The sequence below is a fragment of the Lepus europaeus genome, chromosome 4 (genome assembly GCF_033115175.1).
Source record: "Lepus europaeus isolate LE1 chromosome 4, mLepTim1.pri, whole genome shotgun sequence".
Classification (NCBI taxonomy): domain Eukaryota; kingdom Metazoa; phylum Chordata; class Mammalia; order Lagomorpha; family Leporidae; genus Lepus; species Lepus europaeus.
In genome coordinates this window covers 143,891,217-143,915,676 of record NC_084830.1, presented here as the reverse complement: position 1 = coordinate 143,915,676, position 24,460 = coordinate 143,891,217, and the positions used below count along the sequence as shown (strand labels likewise).

General features: G+C 52.4%; 1 protein-coding gene across 1 annotated transcript; it reads right to left on the bottom strand.

Moving 5' to 3' along the window:
• Nucleotides 1-31: 31 nt before the first annotated feature.
• On the bottom strand, nt 32-7,520 carry CXCL14 (C-X-C motif chemokine ligand 14). Its single transcript, XM_062189761.1, has 4 exons — nt 7,222-7,520; nt 6,952-7,057; nt 3,574-3,687; nt 32-1,121 (listed from the first exon to the last, which is right to left on the bottom strand). The coding sequence occupies exons 1-4, from the start codon at nt 7,283-7,285 to the stop codon at nt 1,106-1,108; spliced, it is 300 nt and encodes a 99-aa protein (XP_062045745.1). The 5' UTR covers nt 7,286-7,520; the 3' UTR covers nt 32-1,105.
• Nucleotides 7,521-24,460: the final 16,940 nt, after the last annotated feature.

Here is a 24,460-nt window from a genome sequence, read left to right as displayed (position 1 = left end):
AAAATAGAAGTCAGAAGTCTAGAATTTGGGTACATTTCAAATATATTTTATTATGTTTCTTTTTGTCTTAGAAAGCACATGAAGCCGGCATGCAACACTACTGGTGACTGACATGTATGCAGCACGTAGCACAGTAGTACAGCGGAGGGCGTTCTCACGGGCTGTAGACAAAGTCAAGGGCGCATGGCTGTCTTAGCCTCCAAAAGAGGGCTGTGTTCACCCCAGCAGAATTAAGTGGGGAGTCACACGTCTATTGCTTTTGTGTGTGTGGCCCTTTTTGGTGGGGGAGAAGTTGTCCCTTGTCGGTAGAACATGTTTTTGTGGCTGTGTGCTGTGCATGTCTTTGTAAATTTTCTCCTAGGGTTTTCACTAAGTGCTGGGAGCTTCACATGCTTTCAGAGCATTCAGAGGGAAGCCAAGACCCTCTCACAAACCCCCATGTCAGAGAAAAGCCCCCAGTGGCCCTCCCTCCATTGGCCACCGCGTGATCTTGGAGTTGATACCTAGAGTGTGTCGAAGGTGACCAGGGAGGAAGGAAGCTACCAAGCTGAGTTCCTCAAAGAAAAGGTGCAGAAAGACCTGCTCCTGCATGCCCAGTGACAGGGGCCACTGCAGAGTCACACTGAGGCTGTGACCTTGGTTGTAAGCCCAGGAGAGCCCCAGCAGCTGTGCCGAGGCACCAGGGCCTTGGAGCGGAAGCTTCCAGAGCCAGGAACAGAGCAGGCCTGCAATGAAATGTCTCAACCAAGCCCACTTTTCCTCCTGGGCGCATATAAAGCTCAAAAGCATGGTGACATATGGTCAGATACAAAAACGCCTTTTTTGTTTTGTTTTGTTTTAAAGGAAAGGCATGATTTCCCCCCTTTTTGCCTGTGATGAAGTCTGGGGCGCAGGAGAGATGGTCTCACATCTGGAAGCCTTTCGCACGCAGCTATAAAATGTAGAAACTGACCCTTGGTAAAAGTGCCTCGTAACAATATATATTTTGTGTCTTATGCCTGTGAGAAAGGAAGGTGTTTGTTTTGAGTTTTGAAAATCTGCAAAGTCCTTTGCTCAAAGTCTCCCAACCAGTCTGGAGTTTTCCTGTCTGAGATTTTTTTTTGCCCTATTCTTCGTAGACCCTGTGAAGAGAAAACATGAGTGTAAGTGGCTCAGGTGCACTTCAGGGCTAGTCGGAGGGTTGACCGCAGCTCACACATGCCTGGCTTTGTCCTTCCTATCAGCTTCTACCTCTGCCATCTCACTTAGTTCTCAGAACCCTGTGGCACAAACCCAGTCTGCATAAGAGGAGACTGAGGCCCAAGTCTCAAGAACTGCCAGTGACCCCACCATCTGTGGCCGGAAGGACGTCTCTGTCCAGCTTGGCAGGCTGCTCTTGGACCTGCTGCTGCTTCTCACCTGGACTCAGTCTTTGTGTCGAGACAATAGTGAGGGTACAAAGGACCTCTCCCTTGACTTGGGTTTGTAGCTTTGCCTTTTATCCAAAGGATTCAGAACAAGACAAGAGAAAGTCCAGTTCTAGAGGCTGCTGCCTGAAGCCTAGAGAGGGCCTAGGGCTGGGCAGGAGGCGGCTGTGTCTCGCACTCACTTCCTCTGGGCTGCACAGCCTCACCTCTGCCACTCACCAGTTACTGATCACCAGTACTTTCCCTCACCCCCCAAACCTTTTGCAGTTTTGTTCTCTTTGGTTCTGTCTGATTGCTGCCCCCAGATCATGCTTCACTCTCAGCCTATCTCTCCTCTTTCTTGCTTGATTTCTGGGCAAGGCCATGGAAGTCAGACACCCAGTGCACCTGCTTCCTATGACAGCAGGAAACTCTGGCCTCCAAGGTGCTTGGAGCTCCTGTGTCTCTGGTCCCCGAGGAACTGGACCCAATGTGTATCCCCCTCCTCCCTCCCTCTCTCTCTGCAAAGGTGGCTTCACACAATTCTCCTATCTCCATTCTGCATTCAGGTAGGCAGCTCATGTGGCTAAAGCAGGACCTGCCCTATGCTTTCTTTTTCCCCTTCCAGGCCCTGTGTCATCAAAGTGGAACGAGACTAACCCCGGAGCCTGCTCAAGGAGGTTTCTGAGATTTCATTTTCCACCTAAATTTTACAGGGGTACTTCCCCTCCCCTGGCCAGGCCACCTCAGCACACTGCCACCTTGACTTTGTCGCAAAGTGATGGAAGGCCTGGTACTGGGAGGTTCTCACTGCTTTCTCCACTGGGATATGCAGGAAGAAAAGGGAACAGGGCCATGTCTGGACCTGTGGGTGCCTTCTCTCCTTCAAAACCACGGTCCAGGGGTAGGGGCAAGGGACATTGTGGGAGTGGGTGCACGTCTCTCCTGAGCCGGCTGGAGGTGCTGTTGGCCTCCTTGCTGAGCTGGCCCTGGGGTTAGCAACGTGCTACTTTTGATGACACAGGGCCTGAAGGGGGACAGCATGGGGACAGAGCAGGTCCTGCTTTTGCCACGTGAGCTGACTGCCCTGAGCAGAAAGAAGGCTTCGCTCCCATCAGATTCATAGAAAAGAATCTCTTGCCCTCATCACTTTCTATTTCAAGCAACTGCAGACAAGGCAGTTTTGGAGGCAGCACAAAAGGCTCAGGTACAGGAGCTGGGCCCAAGTGCCAGCTGTGGGAGAGCTGTAGGAGAGCTGTGGGAGAGCTGTGGGAGCAGTGGGAGCAGTTCAGGGCCAGGGGATGGGAAGGCTGGGGCAGGCATCCACCCCATCTGCACCTCCCCCGCTGGAGGCCCAGCTTCCTTCCCTGTGCTCCCAGCACGTCGGCCCCCTCGTCACTAGCCTTGGTTTCCCTCTCAGTAGTCACCTGCATGGGTGCACGTCCCTGGCTGTGCTATGCAGGCGAAGGTATAAACAGGCTCTGAGTGTGAAGCTGGGCCTGCACCAGGACAGCTTTGCCTTCTTGTGGTGTGTGGTGGGAATTTGAGGGGGTGGGTAGGCAGTGGCCTCTCTCTCTCCAAGGGCAGGCCTTAGGCCCAGGGCTTAGGAGCTGAGAAGCTGCCTGGTGAGCACAGGGTATGGGCCTCTCCCTTGGGGTAAAAGGGGGATCTGATGTTAAGGAGTCAAACCCAAGGTACCTTCTGGCACTTGTGCAGAAAAGGAGTGTATCAGGGGTTTGGGCAGCAGAGGGCATGAGGCATCTTAGAGCAGAGAATCTGATATTGGCCTGGAGTCACCCGCATCACCTTGTGGCATCCACAGCTCACCCCAGAAGAAGCCCAGAGGCCTGCCCCAGCAGGTGGCCACCCAGACAATGAGCAGCTTAGTGACTTGACTAGGAGCAGGGTTAAGGTTATGATAGAAAAGTTAGAATGAGATAGACTTCAGTCCACAAGAGGAAAACCTGTGGTGCTCCATCAGTCTAAGAGGAGAGTAATAGCTGCTTGGTTAAGGGTGAGGCCCTTGTCCCTGGGGTATGTAAATAGTGTCTGGGGACCACCTGTGGCTGTTGTGATGGGGGTCCCCTCATTAGACAGGGCTGGAGGACCTGGACAGGAGTGCCGCTTCCCATGCTGAGAGCCGCAGCAGAGCAGGTGGGTAGGAGGGCAGAGGTGGGGGAAGGTTTACCTGCGCTTCTCATTCCAGGCATTGTACCACTTGATGAACCGCTTGGTGCTCTGCAGCTTGGGATGCAGGCAGTGCTCCTGCCCCCGGTACCTGGACACGCTCTTGGTGGTGATGCTGAAACAGGGCAGGATGGGGTAGAGGGTTGAGAGTCTGAATTATAGCCCATGTCCTTCCAAATCAGATTCCCAAGAGACTGTGGCCTCCTCTCAATGGAACCCATGCCCTGGCTAACTCTTAGAAGGTTGGTGTCCCCTCAATCTCTGACCCACATTGAGGTCTGGCCCTGTGAGTCATGCCTTCACCTTTCCTTCTGAGCCCTGGAGATCTGGGGGAGTTTCTATCCACCCCTGTTCCCAGCTGTGGGTTCTCTCCATGGCTCAGGCCTCTCTTGGGGTACAAAGGTCAGGAGAAGTTCCCAGCTCCTGTGACCTGGACCAAGGTATATCCAGCAAGGAGCCTTTGGTGGTGATAACACCTGCTCTGTGATTCCATGGCCTGTGTCTGACCCCCACCCCAGCCCCAGACCTCTGCAGACTGTCCCAGGGCCAGGTATCTGCTGAGCCTGAGAAGAGCCTTGTTGGCCCTGAAGCTCATTTTGAGTCTTGAGTGCAAGCTCCAGCTGTCTCACCTTGAGGTAGGAGCATGGCCTGCCTGCCCTGTAGCCTGAATCACTCAGGCCTCCATGCACTGATGTTCCAAGACCTAGCCAAGTGGTAGAGGAGTGGGGTAGCACTTTGCACAGTGCATGGACCTGGGCTTGAATCCTAGGTTTGGCTGTGGGGCCTTGGATGATCCCTGAATCTAGTTTGCCCATCTGCAAAATGGGTACAGTAATAGGACCTACCTCACGGGGCATTTGTAATGACTGAGGAAAAGAATCTGAACTGAGTGGACACACAATGAACAGATGTTGTTAGTAATTAGGGGGGAATGAGACAGCTAAGGAGAAAGAGGAGCCTTCGTGTGTGTGAGCCCTGGCCCGAAGGGCAGGCGAGCCTGCTGCCCAGAACCGCTGTGCTCCTCCCAGCCTCTGGGGGTGGAGGGTGGTATTCAGAAATGAGTGACCCTGAAGGCAAAGTACAAAGTGAGATGAGTAGATGCCGCTTCTGGGGGCCTCACGGTAGGGCGAGGTGTGGTGCTGGAGTGGCTGGGGGACCTGGGGCAGATGAGTGGGTGGGGAGGGAGGGATCTGCCAGTTCCTGCAAGTTACCACAGGTAGAATGGCAGGGCTCGTGGGCCAGGCTCGGGATGGGGGCAGGGTTTCCTGGTGCTCAGCCCTCGGTGCGGGGGAAGCAAGCTGAATCTTGCCACTGAAGTGGAAGCAGTGGACAACCTGTGTTCCTCCTTTCTCCGTGCTGTGCATTCGTGGGGCACCCACCAGTGCCAGTGCCAGTGCTGGGAGATGGGGCCCTGACCTCACTGGACCCCAACAGGAAGTGCCTCTCCTTCCTTGGGGCCAGGATCCTGGTGTGATCTGCCAGCCTCCCTTCCCCACTGTGCCTAGGACCCCTGCAGGAGTGTAGCAAATGTGTTTTTCTCTGTGTATGCAGCACAGCCTGATAACTCTCCTTCTCAGGTTGGGTCAGTGTACAGGCTGGGCATCCTGAATACTAAAGGCCAGGGCCAGCAGGACAGGAGGCTGAGCCCTCCTACTACAGTGCTCCATACTGCACTGCAAGACCAGGATCGTGAAAGGCGGTTGTCGGGTGTAGGCAGGATCCATGACCTCCACAGTTATCAGAAGTTCTGGCTCCTGCGGCCATTTCCTTGGCTGCTCTGGCTGCCAGGGTTTTCAGCAAGAGCTCAGTGGACATATGTATGCCACAAGTGATCCTTTCTAGAGTCTGCACTATGCTGGGTGCAAGGACCTCTCCTCACCAAGCAGACCACTTGAGCGGAGGTTTCTGGGTGTCTCGGGGTAGTTAGAAGACTTGCTTTTGTTAAGCCTTTGTGGCTAGAGATCTGCTTTGGCAGAGTGCAGGTTCCATATCTGATCTCCAGGGACTTGGGATGGCAGGAGGGGAGAGGTACCGCCAGCCCCTGCAGCACAGGGTGGGAACTCAGGAGAGAGCGACTGGGCTAGTCATGTGAGGTTCCTCTCACAGTGACATCAAGGTGCCTCATGCACTTTCCTGGCTGGTATCTCCTATCACATTAGGGCAAGTCTGGCCAGGAAGAGTAAGCTTGTTGTTGGCCAAGGGTCCTGTCCTGAGATGTCACTGTCCCAATCCCAGCAGGGTCTCAGCAGCTCTCGGTCTTCGGCACGTTTCACGGTTCTAAGTGGGTATTAAATAACCTCTATCATTTTCATTCCCCAGCCTGAAAGTGCTATGGTGCTTGGAGCTCCTCCTTCAGCTCATTTGACCCCTGGCCATCACCACAAGTGGTTGGGGATAGTTTTACTGGACTTGGTATATGAGGCCAAGGGCAAGGAATTTGGTTTTTCCCAATTCCACTAACTTTAGCCCAACTGTGCAGTCCCAGATGATGGGAGGTACAAGATGTGTCCTGCCTCAGCAGATGCAGTGTGGAGGCTCTGGGGCCTGCAGACCAGCCCATGGGTGGCGCCTGCCTGCCTGAGAATAAAGTGTGCCTGTTTCAGGGTGGGGAGAAACGAGGAGCAGTGGTCTATGGCACATATTTGGAAGTTGCTTTGCCAAGGTCTCCCTTCCTAGCCAAGAGCTCATTGATGGGGAGACAGCAGCGTTGGCTGCAAGTGGTTAATTGAGAAGGGAGAGGAATGAGGAGACTCCGTGTTCTCTCACTCTGCCCCAGTTTTGACGTTGCCCGCGTCCCCACCAAGCAGGGCTCCTGGTGCAGGGCACATTAACCCCACAGTGTGCAGGACTGCTGGGGCTCAGGGACCTGCAGGGAGTCCAGCCACTGAGGGAGGGGCCTGAGCCTTCTCCAAATGCAAACTCCAGGAGCGGGCACCGGCCAGCCCACTAGATGGTCCCCTGATTGCAAAAGGAAAGTCCTGACAAGGGGATGTTTGTGACAACCTCTCTCTAGTGACAGGAGGGCAGCACCCCTCCCAGTTAGAGTGTGAGAGTATTCAGAGTGATTTCCATCTGGGGGTTCCAAGTTGGCACACAGGGGCCCCTGCAGGGTGGGCAGCTGCCAGTGCAGACCCCAAGCCTGCCCGTGTGAATCCTGGCAAGGGTGACCTCGCTGTTTCCGGAGCAGGGACAGTGACCCCCTTTCCAGACTGTCGTCCAGATGGTGGTGCCAGCGTCCTAAGGACTCACTGGGCAATTACAAAGGCGTCCCTGAGGCCTTGACAATGGCAGAGGAAAACGTTCGCTAACCCGACCCAGCCCCCGCTGTGCCCCTGCCCGGGGTTAAGAGACAGGAGCACGGCGCTAGGACAGAACTCACATAACCATCTTCTCCTCACAATGCGGGTACTTGGGCTTCATCTCCAGCTTCTTCACGTCGCTGTAGCGAATCTTGGGCCCCTTCCTTGAGCACTTGCATTTGGACCCTGCGGGAGAGAGTGCACGCCGGGGCTGCTCAGTTGCGCAGAGGTCTCCTGCTCTTGGGTGGCCCTGGGTGCCCATCCAGACCCCAGGGATCCTGAGATTAGCAGTTGGCATTTGGGATCCTGGGCAGGATGGTACGGCGACAAGGGGGACCTCCGGCACTCACCATCCACACGCGCCGTGCACAGCGCCAGGAGCAGCAGCAGCAGCGCAGCCGCCAGGAGCCTCATGCTGGCCGGAGGGGTGCAGCGCGGGAGCCGGGACACGGGGAGGGTTCCGGCCAGTCCGCGAGACAGCCCAGGGACTCCGCCCGCTTCGGCTCTCTTGCCTGGAGTGAATGTCCCGGCTCAGCTCCCTCTGGCTGTGGCCGTCAGTGGGTGCCCAGGGCTGTCGTCTGGCCAGTGCGCGCTGCGCTCCGAGCTGGGCTCCACGCGCTCTCCGCGGCTTCCCTCCGCCCTCCCTGGCCTCTTTTAAATCCGCTGCTGCCCTTGCAGAGTGAGCTCATTAATATGCAGAACCACTCGGTGACTCACTGAGATTTCTCAATGTGGTGGGGGGAGGAGACCTTCCCAGCCCGCCCGCCACCCGCAGCCCGCCCCGGCACGGCACAGCGGAGCAGAGATGCAGTTGCAGCTCGCAGCAGCGCACATGCACTCACTCACACACTCACATCCACTGCCCTCCCGCTCTCAACGCGCCCTTCCACGTACTTGCACACTCGGACTACAGCGCTCACCCTTCCAGTGCCGCCGCTCTGCCTCTGCTCAGACGTGGCGGTGGAAAGGCTACAAAAGGCACTGCTTTTCTGACTTGCCGGGATTCTCCCTCCAGCCAGGCAAGCCTGCCATTCTGAGCCGCTGGCAGACCCGGGCCTTAGGCCCAGTTCCCTGATGAAGACTTTAGGTGCTGCGTGTGCCAGCAAGCCTGAGCCCTCAGGTGAGAGCAGTCCCTGCTGGGCCAGTGGCTCTGGGAGTCAGAGCACAGGGCAGCTCTGGACAGAGGTTCCTCATGGTTTGTCCTGCTGTAAGCCCTTGCCTTGGTTACTGGAACTGACTCAGAGACTGTGTGGGGGGAGTCTTGGTCACTGCCTAAGGAAGGCACCCTAAGGGGGGGTCTGTGGCTTCTCTAGGCTGTGTGGGTGGGGACAACCAGGGGCTCCTCAGAGTGACACTACGTTCCAAAGGTCTACCTTGGGGGCCCACAGGGAACATGACAGCACTGACCATGTGGACACCGTAGGCCTGTGTGGTACACTGTAGGGGGCAAGGGGCAGCCATGGTGGCAGAAATGCCCAAGTGATGTCACCACCCCAAGACTTCGTTCCCTCATCTGTAAAGTATGGGTAGCCACAGTGCCTGTTACAGTTGGTTGTGAGATTAAACACAGTGTCAGGCAGGGTGCCTGCCCTGAGCCAGTGGCCTGGCATTATGACTATCTATCTGTATTTTATATATACTGTTTCAATCTTAGAACTTCTTTTCCTGGTTGGCACTTTTGAAAATATATTCATTTTATTTGGAAAGGCTGAGACAAAGATCTTCTGCCTGCTTGGTTCACTTCCCAAATGCCCACAACAGCTGGGGCCAGGCCAGACCAAAGCCAGGAGCCAGGATCTCTATCTGGGTCTCACATGGAAAGCAGGGACCCAAGTCCTTGACGCATCATTTCTGCTTCCCAGGGTGCACATGAGCAGGATGCTGGAATCAGGAACAGAGCTGGGACTCTAAACCCGGCACTCAGATGTGGATGCCAGAGTCCAACTGGCATTTGTTTTTGTTGTTGTTGTTTTTTAGATTTCTGTTTATTTATTTGACGGGTAGAATTACAGACAGTAAGAGGGAGAGACAGAGAGAAAGGTCCTCCTTCTGCTGGTTCACTCCCCAAATGGCTTCAACGGACGGAGCTGCGCCAATTCGAAGCCAGGAGCCAGGTACTTCTTCCTGGTCTCCTATGCGGGTGCACCTGGGCCATCCTCCACCACCTTCTCAGGCCACAACAGAGAGCTGGACTGGAAGAGGAGCAACCAGGACTAGAACCCGGCACCCATATGGAATGCTGGCGCTGCAGGCAGAGGATTAGCCTAGTGCACCATGGCGCTGGCTCCCCCAAGTGGCATTTTAACTGCTGCACCAAGTGATCACCCCCTCCCCCTGCCCCAAGTTGGAACTTGTAATTTCTTCATCTGATGGCCACAGAAACAGGCTCAGAGAGAGGAAAGGAGTCGGATGCCTAAGCCAGGAGAGTGTCTGTCTCTGTGGCTGTAGAACTGGGTCTCCTTGTCTGGCCCACTATGCCATCTCAGGCCTGTCAGCTCTCACTTCTCAGTGCAGCCTTCCATGAGAGACCCAGTGACAGTATTGGAATGACTGAGGCTGTGGGTGGCTGAGTTTGGCTCCAGTGGCAGAGCTTACCGAGGGCTATGCTGTCATCTGGCACTTCTGGGGGTATCCAGGGCTATGCTTTCATCTGGCACTTCCAGGGGTGCAGGCGCCCAGAGGGGCTTCTGGGAAGACAAGGGAAGGAGCGGGGGTGGGGGGAAATCTGTGTGGTCTCCTCCCTGCTCAGGAGAGTGTTGTAGCCTCAAGGGATATGGTTTATTTTTATGGTTATGGTCAGTGTTAGTGTTAGTGTTAGGGTCTAGGGTTAGGATTAGTGTTAGGGTTCAAGGTTAGAGTTTTGGGATAGGGGTAGGGTTAGGGATAGTGTTAAGTGTAATGGTTAGGGTAAGTTAGGGTTAGTTTCAGGTTTAGGAATAGGGTTATGGTTAGGTTTCAGGGTTAGATTTAGGGTTGGGGTAGGGGTAGGGTCCGGGTTAGGGTTAGGGTGGGATTAGGGATTAGTTTTAGGAGTATGGTTAGGGTTAGGTTTGGTGTTATAGTTAGGTTTCAGGGTTAGATTTAGGGTTGGGGTAGGGGTAGGATCTGGGGTAGGGATAGGGTGGGATTAGGGATTGGTTTTAGGAGTATGGTTAGGGTTAGGTTTGGTGTTATAGTTAGGTTTCAGGGTTAGGTTAGGGTTAGGAGTAGGATAAGAGTTAGGGTTAGAATTAGTGTTAGGGTCATGTTTAGGGGTAGGTTTTAGAGTTGGTGTTAGGGTTAGAGGTATGATTAGGGTTAGAATTTAGGGTTAAGGTTTAGGGTTAAGTTTAGGATTAGGTTTAGGGCTTAGGGCAAGGGTTAGGGTTAGTCAGGGTTAGAGTTAATGTTAGGTTTAGGGGTAGGGGTAGGGTTTAGTGTTTCTGTTAGGGTTAGGGTTAATGTTTAAGGATAGGGTTATGGTTACAGTTTAGAGTTAGGATTGGTTTTGGGGTCAGGATTAGGTGTAAGTTTTAGGGTTGTGTTTAGGGTTAAGAGTATGCTATGGTTAAAATTAGGGTTGGGGTTTAGGAATAGGTTTAGGGATAAGGTTAGGGTTACTTGGGGTTAGGGTTAGTGTTAGGTTTAGGGATAGGGTTAGGGTTAGGGTCATGTTAAAGGAATAGTTAGTTTCGGATAGGGAGCCTGCAGAGCAGTTGTGCCCATCCTGAAAGCAATACCCAAGCAGGAGCTGAAGATGAATGTGTGGGAGTGACTTTGGCATTCATGTTAGTTTCCTAACATTTAAAGTTTTTCTTAATACAGAAGCAAAATGTTTGTTATGGGAAAATCAGCAAACACAAGGATTTCCACCCACTCAGAGAGCTCTATCAAGATGTGAGCAGGGTTAGCTTTCCAAACTCTTTTTTTTTTTTTGGTCTTGCACGTGAGTGAAAAATGGGGTGAGGCTGCACGTACTGTCTCATAACCTCCTCATGTACTTGCCGCTGGGTCTTGATATGGTTATGTGGGACTAGTTTTGCTTCTGCAGGTTCTGTTTTATGGGTATCTCTTGAGTCCAGGTAGTACAAGGGCTGGGAGATGGGTGTGCTGAGTCAGACTGCCTGGGTAGAGTCAGAACTGTAGGTACATTACTGAACTCCTTTAAGGTATTGATGTACTCATCTGTGAAATGGGGCTCATAAAGGTTCCTATAGCATAGGAAGAATTAAATGGGATGGTATGTATAAACCTTGAATGTGTTCCTTTGTGAAGTGCTAAGTGTTTTGTAAGTGCTAACTTCTGCTGTAATCATGTTTTTGGATATAGTGTCCCTCTATCCAGTTGTGCCAATATTAATGCCCTGATTACTTCCTGATGGATGATTTTTAATCATGTTCTCTTGCAAACAGTGCTGGTTGACAGAAATTCTTGTAGCTCAGTTTTGAAGTAGTCTCTTAAATTGAATCCAGGATCATTGGGCTATGGATAGGCCTATTTTTAAGGCTTTTCATAAAACTGCTCTCCAAAAAGAATACATTTTATTTTTTTTCTTATTTGTTTTTATTTTTATTTTTTTTTTATTTTTGACAGGCAGAATGGACAGTGAGAGAGAGAGAGAAAGGTCTTCCTTTTTGCCATTGGTTCACCCTCCAATGGCCACCGCGGTAGGTGCGCTGCGGCCAGCGCACCACGCTGATCCAAAGCCAGGAGCCAGGCGCTTCTCCTGGTCTCCCATGGGGTGCAGGGCCCAAGCACCTGGGCCATCCTCCACTGTACTCCCTGGCCACAGCAGAGAGCTGGCCTGGAAGAGGGGCAACCGGGACAGGATCGGTGCCCTGACCGGGACTCGAACCTGGTGTGCCGGCGCCGCAAGGCCGAGGATTAGCCTATTGAGCCGCAGCGCCGGCCATTTTATTTTTTTAAAAATATTTATTTATTTACTTGAGAGGCAGAGTTATACACAGAGAGAGGGAAAGACAGAGACAGGGGTCTTCTATTCACTGGTTCATTCCCTGATTGGCCACAACGGTTGGAGCTGGGATGATCTAAACAGGAGCCAGGAGTTTCTTCCAGGTTTCCCATGTGGGTACAGGGTCCCAAGCACTTGGGCCATCTTCCACTGCTTCCCCAGGCCCTCAGCAGGGAGCTTGATTGTAAGTGGAGCATCTGGGACTTGAAGTGGCACTGATTTGGGATGCTGGTGCCATAGGCAGATGCTTAACCTACTATGCCACAGCACCAGTCCCAATACCTTTTATCTTGAAAAAGGGATTTCTTAATTACCAAGTGTGAAATACTGATTTTCATTATCAGGATATTTCTAACAGTTGTTTCAAAAATCTATGAGTTAATTAGGTGGAGTCTAAAAGTCCTAGAGCTTGTGAGTCTGGCATTTTTATAGGAAAAAGTCACTGGTCCTATAACACAGCTCTAAGTTCCACTACTACTTGAGCTGGACCAGAGGTCAGGTGTTCCTCAATCTAACAGGGGTGCTGGTCTTTAGTCTGCAAAATACAGCAGTTGTGTCTGCACAGATGGAGCTGACCGCAGTTTGTGTGTGAGCTCCCCTGGAGCCATGGGTACAGGAGAGGATGGAGGGAGGCCCTGGTCTCAGGTGGCTGTGGGAGAGGCTGTGCAACTGGGCAACCATGCAGCTGGCCCCCAACACACCTGCAGGGCACAGACTCTGTTGAGCCTGAGCTGGGTGGCTATGCAGCCATGATAGGGTGGTCCTGGAGCAGGGAATCCCATGTGTTGTGGCACTGTCTGCTTCGAGAAGTCCCCTGTGGTATAGGGAAGGATGGTACATATGCCCTGCCTCTTGAGGTACAGCCCCCCCCTCCCGTGTTTGTGTGTGTGTGTACATCCCAACAACCATTGGTGGCTAAGCTGGCTTCTACAGATACAGGTGTGGGGGGCACAGAGCAGGAAGGGAGCAGAAGCAGGACCTTATTCCTGGAGGGTGCAGAGACTTGGTGATTTATCTATTCTGTTCACATTTACTGAGAACCCACTGTGTTAGGGTGTGCAGAAAGAGCTGGGGACCTGAGGTGACAGAGGCAGGTGTGTGTCTGTCCCTAAGTAGCTCAGTCTCTAATGGGTTATGCAGTAGCCACAGGGATTGATGGGAGGTCCCACAGAGGCAAATGTGATAGAGGCAAGCTGGTGCCTTGAGACTCATCAGACGGCTTACTGGAGGAAGCGACCTGGTGTTGGGCATGAAGGATGAGCAGTTGGCCAATTAGGGCCCTTCGTCATCCTTGCTGCTCACACAGGATCTTCGGGGAGCAGTCCCTGCCCCAGGTCCTTCTCTGACCCAGGATCTCATGTGGCTATACCTGGTGTTGGCCCTCAGACATCCCAATGGCTGCATCTCAGGGTCCTTGCCCTGGCTTCACCCTTTGCAGGCTGTGGTCAGGCAGCTGTCTGTCCTGTTGCCTCTGCTCCAGTGTTCACTTTCCAGACCTAGTTGTGCTAACACCCTTCCGACTGCAGCCACTCCATGTCTCGCTCAATTTCCCTGTGTCCACTGTGCCTGCAGCAGCCTCACAACACCCTGTGTTCCTGTTTACCTGGGGGTGTACTGTAAGAGTCTCTGCTCTGCTGGTTCTCTCAAGATTGGCTCTGTATCTTCTCACTGGTGCTTGGCTCAGAGCAGGACTCATTCCTGTCTAAGCAGAGGTGACTACCAGGAGAGTGGTTTTCAGGAAGCCCCCAGGTACGTGGATGGACACTACCCCCTCAGTCTCCTGAGCGGATGGGGCTTGCTGGGCAAGGCTGTTTCCTGTCCTGGAGCTGGGAGACAGACTCATCAGTGTCTCCTCTCTTACACTTCCCACTCACTTCTTTCCTTTGCTGGTCCCCATTTGGCACAGTCCTTCACACTGCCTGCCTGCCCAGAACCTTGTCCGGGTACTGAAGGGCTAGGGTCTCCAGAACAACTCCTGCATTTGTTGTTTTTTTTTCCCCAATAGCATAGAAGATGTGTTGCAATTTTGTTTTTATTTTTTAAAAATATTTATTTAAAAGATGAGCAACAGAGATCTTCCATCCACAGTTTCACTCCCCAAACTGCCACAACAGCCTGGTCTGAGCCAGGTTGAAGCCAAGAGTCAGAAACTATCCTGATCTCTCATGTGGGTGGGAGGGGCCAAAGCACCTGGGCCATCTTCCATGCCTTGCCAGTTGGAATAGCAAGGAACTAGATCGGAAGCGGAGCATCACAGACTTGATCTGGCACTCCGATATGGGATGCTGGCATGGCAAGCAGCGGCTTAACCCACTGCACCAAGTAGCCCCTGGTTTTGTTGTTGACACTGGGATTGTTCAGGGATGCTGAGTTCCTCAGCCCAGAGGAAACTTCAGAGACAGCTGGGTGGGACTGAATTAGGCTTACGGCAGCCCGCGGCAGCAGAGTCCCTGCCACCTAAATGGGAGTGGAGGATGCTCTGAGACTTCCCCCACATAGGGACAGACCTTCAGGTCCCATTTGTTCTGCCCTTTCTTCACTCAGCAACACCCATGCAGGTGACATCTTTGCATCGTGACGCAAAATTATTTCCAGAGAAAGCCCTCCATGTAAATGAGAAAAAAGGTCTCAAAGGACAACGCAGGGGGAAATTTTCTTAAATTCATACAAGTATGGGCCTCCTTGGCAGCAGTCAAGGAGATGCACATCAGTGCTGCAACATTGTGGCACTTTGGTTTTGGTGCTACCCTTTAAGGAAATGCTTATTTTTAATAGTTACATCCAAACAAAATAAGGAACGCTTTCATAAGCCTTGCTTGTGTGACTGTTGTCACTACAAGGGTTTAGGGTAGGTATACTTAGAGTGTGTGTCCAGAGGGATTGAAGTAAACCACTTGATCCCATTTATCCACCTCAGAAAGTCTCTTCAAAAAGCCAGTGGTGGAGAAACACCACATGGAATGATGTGCCTTGGTAAAAACAGTTACCCTGAGTGCCCAGACCGGCGATAAGGAAACCACGGAAGAGCTCAGTGCAATGCTGTGGTGGTGTGAAGACATGATTGCAGGCCCTGGGCTCCCCAAGGAGAGAACAGGGCTGTGCAAACACTGATGACAAGGATGTCATCAGCCCTGCATAAAGGATGGTGAGGAAAGTGACGCTCGCCATCCTCTCTGAGTAGTGTGGCCCTGGGCGTGGCTTGCAAGCTTCTCTGCTCTCTTCCCAACTCATCAGAACGTCCTTAGAACAGAAACTCAGGAGCATTCAACTCAGAGAGGCCTTGGCAGTTTAGGTGAGTCCCATGCTGAGGGCCCAAGCCCCATCTTCAGAGCTACCGCCTTTTGCTTGACACACATCAGTTTACCCCTGCTGGTGTCGTGCCATCTTCTTCTGCCTTGCTGTGTCTCCACCTTTCCTGCCAGGCCAGGCCTCATGTTCTCAGCAGGGTCCTGGTGCTGCCCATTGCTGGCCTGCTTTACAGCCTGCTCACCACCCAGCCTCTAGCCACACCCTTTAGTTCTTGAGTTTCTAGAAAGCTCCAGGTGCTTCTCAACTCGAGGCTTTGCAGCTACCCATTCTGCTGGGAAAGTTCTTCCTCTCCCCTTGGCCGGCAGGTTGTGCCTGTTTACTTCGAACCTGCAAAGGTGTTGATTTGCAGGGAGGGAAGCGTTCCTTGACAGTGAATATCTTGCTGTCTCCCAGCCAGGGAGAGGCCCTGCTGTCTGTCTGTCTGTCTCTCTGTCGCCTCCTTTTCTCTTTGATCATTCCTTACACTTGCAAAGTCTTGTTCAAGGTCTCCCCCATCAGCCCCTGAGCTCTGGATGGCAGAGGTTGCTCTGTATCTCATTAACTGTCCCATCTGGTCATAGGGCTTGGCAAACAGAAGGTGCTCAAAGAAGGCACGCCTGGATGGATGACGAGCGAATCTGTGTGCATCACGATTTCGTGTCAAGAAATTAGATCCTGCAGTCAGAATTACTGTCTTGGAATCCTGGCCTACCGCTCTGTGCCCCTGCCCCTTCTCATGTAAAAAGAGGAGGAGGAGGATGGTGATAATAACAGTAGTAGCAATAAGTAACACTTGGACCTGATGAGGACTAGAGAACCCTCCAGGGCGGGCATGGAGCACAGGGCCCAGTCATGTTGCACATGCCCCGGCTGTGTTCACTCCTGTTTTGTTTCATGGTGATTGAATGTCCAGAGCTTGCCCCTCCTCTGTGGTGTGCTTGGCCAGTTCCTTTGCTTTAGCATTTGCAGGCTGCTCAATTAGCACTTCCTCGGGGGCAAAGCTTGCTCTGGATGCTACTCCAATGGTCATTTCTTTAATTCTCAAAACAACCTCCTGGAGTAGATCATCCCCATTTCACAGGGACTGGGTCAGGACTCTGCCCCGTGTAATTGGCAAGTGACAGAACAGGGATTCCATCCAAGCAGTATGGCTCTGGAGTCCTGACCAGAATGGCAGCTGCAGGCTGCCTGCCTCCCGGAAGTAGGGACACCCTCCCCACTCCTGCCTGTCTTCATCACGCCTCCCCTTCCCACCATGCTGCTGCTATCTGATCCTTAGCTCCTTTCCTTGGAGGCTGTCCCAGGGTTTGTGCCCAGCTAGGGTGGCAAGATTTAAGCAGGATACAGGATATATCTGTTGGGTCAAACTTATGCTAAAAAGTATTTGTTTATCTGAAATTCAGATTTAACTGCACACCCTAGACCAGCACCAAAGGTGGTCTGCAGCCCTTCCGCAGTGATCTTAGATACACAGACTTGAGCTCCCAAGGGTCTGTCATGGGCCAGGCTTAGGGAGAAGAAGGCTGGAAGAAGCACCATTCTCTCTCTTATAGGGTAGAGTGGGCATTTGTGCTGTAATGGGGAAGAGAAGGGAGACTGACAGGCAGGAGTGGGGGGAGATGTTCTGGGTGGAGGCCACAGCTTGCACAGAGGCTCAGGAGTATGGAAGGTCAGGACCTTGACAGAGCACTAGGGATGGAGGGCAGGGCTGCTGGTAGGGAGAGGCGTGAGAAGGAAGTGGAGTTTAGCTCCCACTTTTGCAGGGCTGTGAACGCCTGAGGATTGGACTGCATCCAGAATGTCTCAGGGACACACTCGGAAGTTCCCTGTGGGAGGCTGGCGTGGCTGGTTGTGGCCTCCCTCTGGGTGGTGGGTGAAGGAAGGGTGGCAGAGAGGGGGTTCTGAGGCAAGAGAAACCTTGGTCAAGGCTAGTCTTTGGAGGTCAGGAGATCAAAGCTTTATCTCCCCATTCCTGGAATTCTTTGCCTTCAGAAAACACAAGACAGAGATGGAAGAGGAAGGTTGGTTCTTTGTTCTGTTTGTTACTAAGAGGGCAGTATTGACGATAGTGGCATTTTTATGTTTGCCAGTCTCTGTCAGTGGGGTCTCCTGCTCCTGGAGGAAGTGGCACAGCCAGAGGGAGGAAGTAATGGGCTTGGGATGAGGGGTTGCAGCTCCTTTGCTTTTAAATCAGTGTTTCGGGCAGCCCCTATAGGAGGTCAGGGTCAAGGGTACTGTTCAGAGGATTTACCTGCCAGTTGAACACTGCCCTTAATTAATCTTGTACGAAGAAAACTTTTCAAGGAACTGTTTGAGTTATGTTGCAGTCTTCTGTCTTAGCAGCTAGGCCTTGCTTCTGAACACGACCAGGTTCTTAACGGTGAGCGATTTAAGGCCATAAAAGAATTGTCATAAACAGCTCCCTGGAGCCAAGAGCACAGCCCAGATTTTAAGCACATAATGGAATCATATCAAAAGCAAGGCGGGGCGGCAGGAGCCATAAATCCTCCAAGTGCAAAATCTGTCCATTGTGAAACTTGCACTGAAGAGAAACCAGATGTGGAAGCCGTAGAGGGGGCAGGAATGGGGGATGGAGGAAGGGCCCTTGCAGAAGCAGATACCACCTACTGCGCCCTGCTGGGGACCCAAGTGCCGGAGGCTCGGGCTTCGGAAAGCAGGGCAGGGAGGTCTGGTGTTGGAGGGGAAAGGCGGAGGCCCAAGGGCTGCAGTTGCTGTTGTTGCTGCTTCTGCACCACTGAAGTGTTTTGTAACTTTTCACTGGATTTTTGTCTTTGAAGACATAACATTTGGAGCAGTTCTTTAAAAAGGTATTTGAGATCCCATGAAGAGAACACACATGTTTGTTCTACAGAGGATGAACCTATCCAACACATGTGGCAATCCCTTTAGAATGGGTAGAGAGTACACTTGTGCATCTTGCTATCCTGGGCCTGAGATTCAGGTGTGTTTTATTCACATAGGCAGAATTCTGTGAAAGCAGCATGTTGAGTTGTGGCTGGGTACCTGCTCCGGCCCAGGGTGGCAGTAGCTGCAAGCCAGCAGCTCACTGTGATGCCTCAGTGTAAGGCACCCATGGCCCCAGGCTCCAGGCTGTAAATAACACTGTGTGTGTGTGCACATGCATGTATAAAGATTTATTTTATTTATTTGAAAAGCAGGATTAGAGGGAGAGACAGAGAGAGAGAGAGAGAGAGAGAGATCTTCTACTGGTTCACTCCCCAGATGGCTGTGATGGCTGGGGCTGGGCCATGCTGAAGCCAGGAGTCAGGAATTTCTTCCAGATCTCCTATGTAGGCAATAGGGGCACAAGCACTTGGGCCATCCTCCGCTGCTTTCCCAGGCCCATTAGTGGAGAGCTAGATTGGAAATGGAGCAGCTGGGACTCGAACCGGTGCTGATACAGGATGCCACTACTGCAGGTGGAGGTTTTATTCATTGTACCACAACACCAGCCCCAACTTTATATAATAAAGAGATTTATTTGTTTACTTGAAAGGCAGAGTTACAGACATAGAGAAATACAGAGAGATATCGTCCATCCACTGGTTTATTTGCCAAATGGCCACAATAGTCAGAACTGGGCCAGCCGGAAGCTGGGAGTCTGGAGCTTCTTTGGGGGTCTCCCATGTTGATGGCAGGGGTACAAGCACTTGGGCCATCATCCTCTGCTTTCCCAGGTGCATTAGCAGGAAGCCAGATTAGAAGTGGGGCAGCCAGGACTTAAACCAGTGTCCTTACGGGATGCCAGTGTCTTAGGTGGTGGCCTAACCCTTTACACCACAATGCTAGCTCTAAGAACAAAGGAGGCACTGATATGAGTTCTGGGGCTTAAGCGGGTGGCTGTGGGGCACTGCCATTCAGATAGGGCTCTAGGAGAGCTTACCTGGAGCTGGTAGTTGAAACAGACCTTGGAGGAATGGGAGGATTCAGACAGGTAGAGAAGGGGTGGGTAAGGACAGCGCTGACGACACAGCAGCAGAGATAAGACTCTGGGGGTCAGATGTGTGTGGTGGGCGGGCATAGCTGGTGGATAGGAAGGTGGGCAACAGGGCAGTTTCGTGGAGAGACTTGTGTGCTGGCACCAGCCACGAGTAGTCTGATTGACAGTGCAGTTTGAAATGGCCATAAGGCCATTTCACCTCCCATTTCTTAAAACGAACGGTCAAGCACAAATCTGAGTAAACCATGCAGTTCTAAAGACAGCCCAGCAGAACCAAGAAGAAAGGCCTCTGTGGAGACATCTTCCATTCTGAGAACCAGCCTGTGGGTCCTGCAAGCCTGTGGCAGAGGCTTGTGCACCTGTCTGTCTTGGCATACATTATTTCATTGACACTCCCACCCCCACTGAATCCCCACTTAAAGAGGTTGGGAGGCTTAAAGGACCCTGTGGGAAACACTCAGACTCTGTTTTTCTAAAAACTTTATTCTTTTTAAAAATACTTATTTGCTCTTTTTTTTTTCCCACTCAGACTTTCTGAAACATGAACATTTCCTGGCTTAGTGGTTTTTAATTTGAGGTTAAAAGAAACATACGTATATATTCTCTAGTACCTGCAGTTGGGGAAGACTTGAGGCCTTTGCCCACCCATTTTGCTCAACCACAAGCTCCCCGAAAGCCATGAAAAGTGAGTTGTGTCCCCTGCTGCCTGGTTTCTGGCCACGCGCTCAGTGCTGTGGGGGCACCTGGTGGGCTTCCCAAAAGTGGGAATGCTGCAGGGCTAGGTTCTGGCAGCTCAGCCAACAGAGACCTGGCTGTTTTCCGGCAGCTGCTGGTCGCATGCGTCGGCGTTTGGGGCTTGCCCAGGCTGCCCTGTTCTCCGTGCTTGGTGACTGACGTCTTCTCACAGGCGTTGACTTGTGGATGTTGTGTGTTGCCCAAAGAGGAGATTTTACAGGCACGTTTTCCGTCCAGTCCGGCGGCTCTCGTGATGCCTTGAGTTCCCAGGTTGCTTTGGTGAAAGAGGAAGAGACTGAATTTTTGGAAGTGCCTGTAGAGTTGGGTTTTGTGGTGGTCTTTCCTGTGAAGCCTCATAAGGGAGAAGCTGGCCTCTGAGGCAGGAAGGGCGGTGAGCAGCCCCTTCCCTGCCCACACCCAGCCACCTGGGCTGCAGGGCTGCAAGGGCTGCAGAGCTGCAGCTGGAGGTGGGTGAGGAGCCAGAGGAGGGCCCTCCCCTCCATTGCTGCCCATCCCTGCCTGCGAGGGCCTGGGAAGTGCTATACAGTCCCTTGGTGCCCTGGCTCAGCCTCTGAGCCTGTAAAACTGCTTGGAGACCCCAAGAATGCACACGCTCCCCCTTTATTTGTAGATTGTTTTTTTAATGAAGGCACCTGGTCCCCTTATGCTCAGGGCTCCTCTGAGGGCCCAGGGATGAGGTAGTGGAGGAGAGCAGAGGCCTGCTGGGGGCTGTTTAGCCAGAGCGATTCCAGGGCTGCTGTTAGCTGCCCCTCCAACCCCCAACACCTGGGCCGGCTGCATTGCTCCCAGGTTCTTAGGAAAGATAGTATCCTGCCCATGAGGACTGAGATCTAGACACTTCCAGCGCTCAGGCAGAGTGGACCAAGTGGACCTAATGTGTGTGTCTCCTTGGGTTCTCACTTCTGTGCATTGTGCAGCATGTTCCCATTGGCAGAGTGAATCAGTGACCTTCCCATAGTTGCCAGTGAATGAACGGAGCTGGGCTGTGAATTGTCCCATCTGACTCCCAGGCCCATGCCCTGCCACAGCCTACCCCCACTCCACTCAGGACTGCCTGACACTGCTCTTAAGCAGGAACTTTCGGGCTGGGGAGTGTGTGGGGCCCACCTGGTCCCTGGAGCTTTCCCTGCCACAGGTACCTGTGACTACATCCCTGGATTGTACTTCCCTAGGGGAAGGCATGTCTCTTCCCCCATCCCATTACAGTGCAAGTGCAAAGCTCTGGGGGTCACACAAGGCTCCTACAGCTGTACTTAGGCCAGCCTGGGGGTGTGGCAGACCCTCTGACTCTCTTTTGGGGGATGAAGAGATAGAGGGCCAGAGCAGAGAGAGACCTGCTCAGGCCACAAGGTTGGACACAGTTTGTTCTCAGATGTTTGAGCACTGGCACCATGCCTGGCTTGTCACTTAGCTTATTTTAAATTTTTTTTATTTACCTATTTGAGAGGCACACACATAAGGGAGTGAAAGTATGCTTCCATCTGCTGGTTTACTCCCCATCTGCCTTCAACAGCCAGAGCGTGGAGCTGGAAACCCAATCCAGGACTCCCATGTGGATGGCATGAACCCAGCCACTTAGATCACCCTGGGAGCCATTGCTGCTACCCCCTGGGGTGTGTATTAGCAGAAAGCTGGAATCATGAGTTCAGCCAGGGCTCAATCCCAGGCACAGTGATCTGAGAATGCAAGTCTCAAGCAGTGTTCTAACTACTAAGCCAAAGACCCATCCCTAGCATGTCACTTAGATGTTGGTGGCATGGTCCATCTGTGCATGGAAGATGACTCAGGTCCTGGGTTAGGGGCCAGGCCTATACCTGCTTGTCACAGCAGTCCCTGTGGCCTAGCTCTGCTCTCAGCAGCAGTTGTGTTGAAGGGTTCTGGCTCACCCCCCTCATGCTCTTTGCCTCCTCTTGCTTTCTCCCACAGAGCCTCCTCCAGCCTGCGGATCTCCTGCTGCCCTTACTCAGTCAAAGCCTGGAGATGTCAGGTGGGGTAGAGTAGGCATCTCTGGGGGCAGATCCCAGGCATTGGGTGGTGGGGGCTGGTGGGTAAGTGGCCCAGCCCTGCCAGCCAAGGTGCAGTTCTAGGAAGCACCTGCATGCTGGGGGAACCCTGACAAAATGAAGCCCCCATTACCTGTACCCATGACCTCAATAACCCCCTTCCAGTATGACTTTTTCTCCTCTTGTCTTTCTCTTCCTGCCCCTCACTCCTACCTGCTGAGATTCCTCCCCACTAAGCTATACAGGCTCAGAATCAGGAAGACCTAAGCTAAGGAGCTCCCTCGGCTGACCCTGCCCTAGCTCTTTGCAAGGTGAAGGGCCCTTGAGAGCACCCCAGCCATGCTGTGTTAGTGTGGGAAACCAAGGCTGAGCCAGGGACTGACTCATCCATAGTCTCTTAGCACTAGGGAGGACTAGAACACAACGCTGTGGTTCCCAGACTCAGATCCTGAATGGCACACAGATCCTTGCCTGCCCCCGGGCTTGGGGGCTTGGTGGCAGGAGGGGAAATGTGAGCTGTAATGTGCTGCACACCTATTGTATGCTGAGCCCCTCATCTTGTGGTCTACATTAGGGATGTGGAAGTAAGCTTCCACGAACAGACATTGTCTGCAACCCCAGGAATGTTCTCTTGCTCCTAAATGTCTTTACTGTGTCCTGTGTCGGAAAGTCCACTGTTAGATGTTCGCACCTTTGAAAGGAGGCAGGTGCTCATCAGAGTCATGCCCTGGCATTCTGGCTGGGTAAAAGGTGCCTGCTGTTAGGTGCACATTGTTTCAGAACAGTGGGTGTTAAGGGCTCAGCCAACCGTCCCAGAAGGAATGGATGTTGAGGGGTGAGTTGTGGGAAGGAAAACTTAGACCTCTAAGAAGAGAAAGAGGAAGGTAAGTTGGGAAGGATGGAGAGAGAGTAAGCAAGTGAGCATGTGGAAGCAGGAAGAAGGAGTGAGGCTCTAGGAAGCTGGGGGATCTGATTCTGGTGCAGGTACTGGAGAGAAGACAGCAGGCATCTGAGGCATCCAGAGACTCTGAAACTGACTCAGCACCAGTGCCTTTGGGCAGAGCGCTCAGCCCAGCAAGGAAGACAGAGAGGGTACAGGAGGGGTGGCTGTGAGAGGGCAAGAACCTTGGTGTCATATTCTATTACTGAGGTGAATATTGTGGTCACCCCTGCCCATCACTCAGTATCCTGGAGCTTGGATGTCAGCCTGAGAGAAACTCCATCCGAATCCAACAGGACCATGGCTTCGCAGACTCTGTGACTCCTGTTGAATGGTCAGGGGTTCATCTCCAAAGGGTCAGGACACATTACTGGGGATCCTGAGGTTGTATTGTGAGAAGAGCTACTCCAGCTCTGCTGACCCTCCACTCTCCTCCCTGCTTCTTATTGTTCTTCTCTGTCATAGGTATGACTGAGGGCAGAAGCCAGGGCTTCTTGACCTTGGGGATAGGATCAGGTGCACAGGAGGTCCTCAGGGAGATGCTGGCTGACTGCGTGCAGCTACTTGCTCTGGTCCTGGAGGGGCTTATGGTTCCCTGTGCTCTGACCCAGACATCAGCCTCAGTCACAACCTGTGTGTCCCTACCTCAAGTCACACTCAATGACCATTTAGAATTTGTAGCCTCTGAAAGAGCCAAGCAGAACAGGAAAGAAAACAGGTGCTTTGATGGAGGTGGACAGGCAGTTCCACTTGATTAGGTAGCATCTGCAGTTGATTAAGCAGCACCGTCAGGCTCAAGCAGCACCGTCAGGCTCCAGCACCACAAACCAGGTTCTGAGGGTTCCCTCAGAAAGCAGATGGGGCATGGCATCTTGAGGGACTGACCAATGAGCTCAGACTGTTACAGTGATCCCTTTCTGTGGGAATCTGACATCCAGTACCATTCTTTTTTTTTTTTAGGATTTATTTATTTGAAAGTCAGAATTACATAGAGAGCTTTTCTCTGAATGACGCACACACGCACAGAGAGGTCTTCCATCTGCTGGTTCACTCCCCAGATGGCCACAATGGATGGAGCTGTGCTGATCTGAAGCCAGGAGCCAGGAGCTTCTTCCAGGTCTCCCACGTGGGTGCAGGGGCCCAAGGACTTGGGCCATCTTCTACTACTTTCCCAGACCATAGCAGAGAGCTGGATTGGAAGTGGAGCAGCCAGGATTTGAACCGGCGCCCACATGGGATGCTGGCACTGCAGGTGGTGGCTTTACCCACTATGCCACAGCACCCCCCCCCATTCTTCTCTTAGGTCTTGGGCCCCGATTTTATATCTTGGAGATGTGAACAATGCTTATTTGAATCTGATCATAGTCTTGTTATAATAATTAACAAAGTGATGGCCAAATGTTCTGAGAATTGGAGGAATCATTATTAGGCACATTGGTATTTATTTTGTAATTAGGGCTAGGAGAAATGTCCGATTAAAGACTTTCAGCTGCCCTAATCATAGATGGAGCAGCAATGGGACAGCGTCACATTGCTTACCTGCTCAGTGTTAGGGACACAGTAGGGATTCATTCAGAAATCATGAAGTGGGTAGATGAATGTACAGCCTCAGTCAAGAGCAAAACAGAATCCAAGCACTGTGACTTCTGAGGCTTGCCTCTGTGACTTCAGCTCCTTTAAAGCATCAGTG

What these genes read in the sequence shown, in the direction of transcription:
- CXCL14 (XM_062189761.1), bottom strand. Translation starts at nt 7,285, where the DNA reads ATGAGGCTCCTGGCGGCTGCGCTGCTGCTGCTGCTCCTGGCGCTGTGC. An exon ending in GTGCACGGCGCGTGTGGATG is followed by an intron (nt 7,058 to 7,221) that starts GTGAGTGCCGGA and finishes TCTCTCCCGCAG; the next exon opens with GGTCCAAATGCAAGTGCTCA. An exon ending in TGTGAGGAGAAGATGGTTAT is followed by an intron (nt 3,688 to 6,951) that starts GTGAGTTCTGTC and finishes GCCCTGTTTCAG; the next exon opens with CATCACCACCAAGAGCGTGT.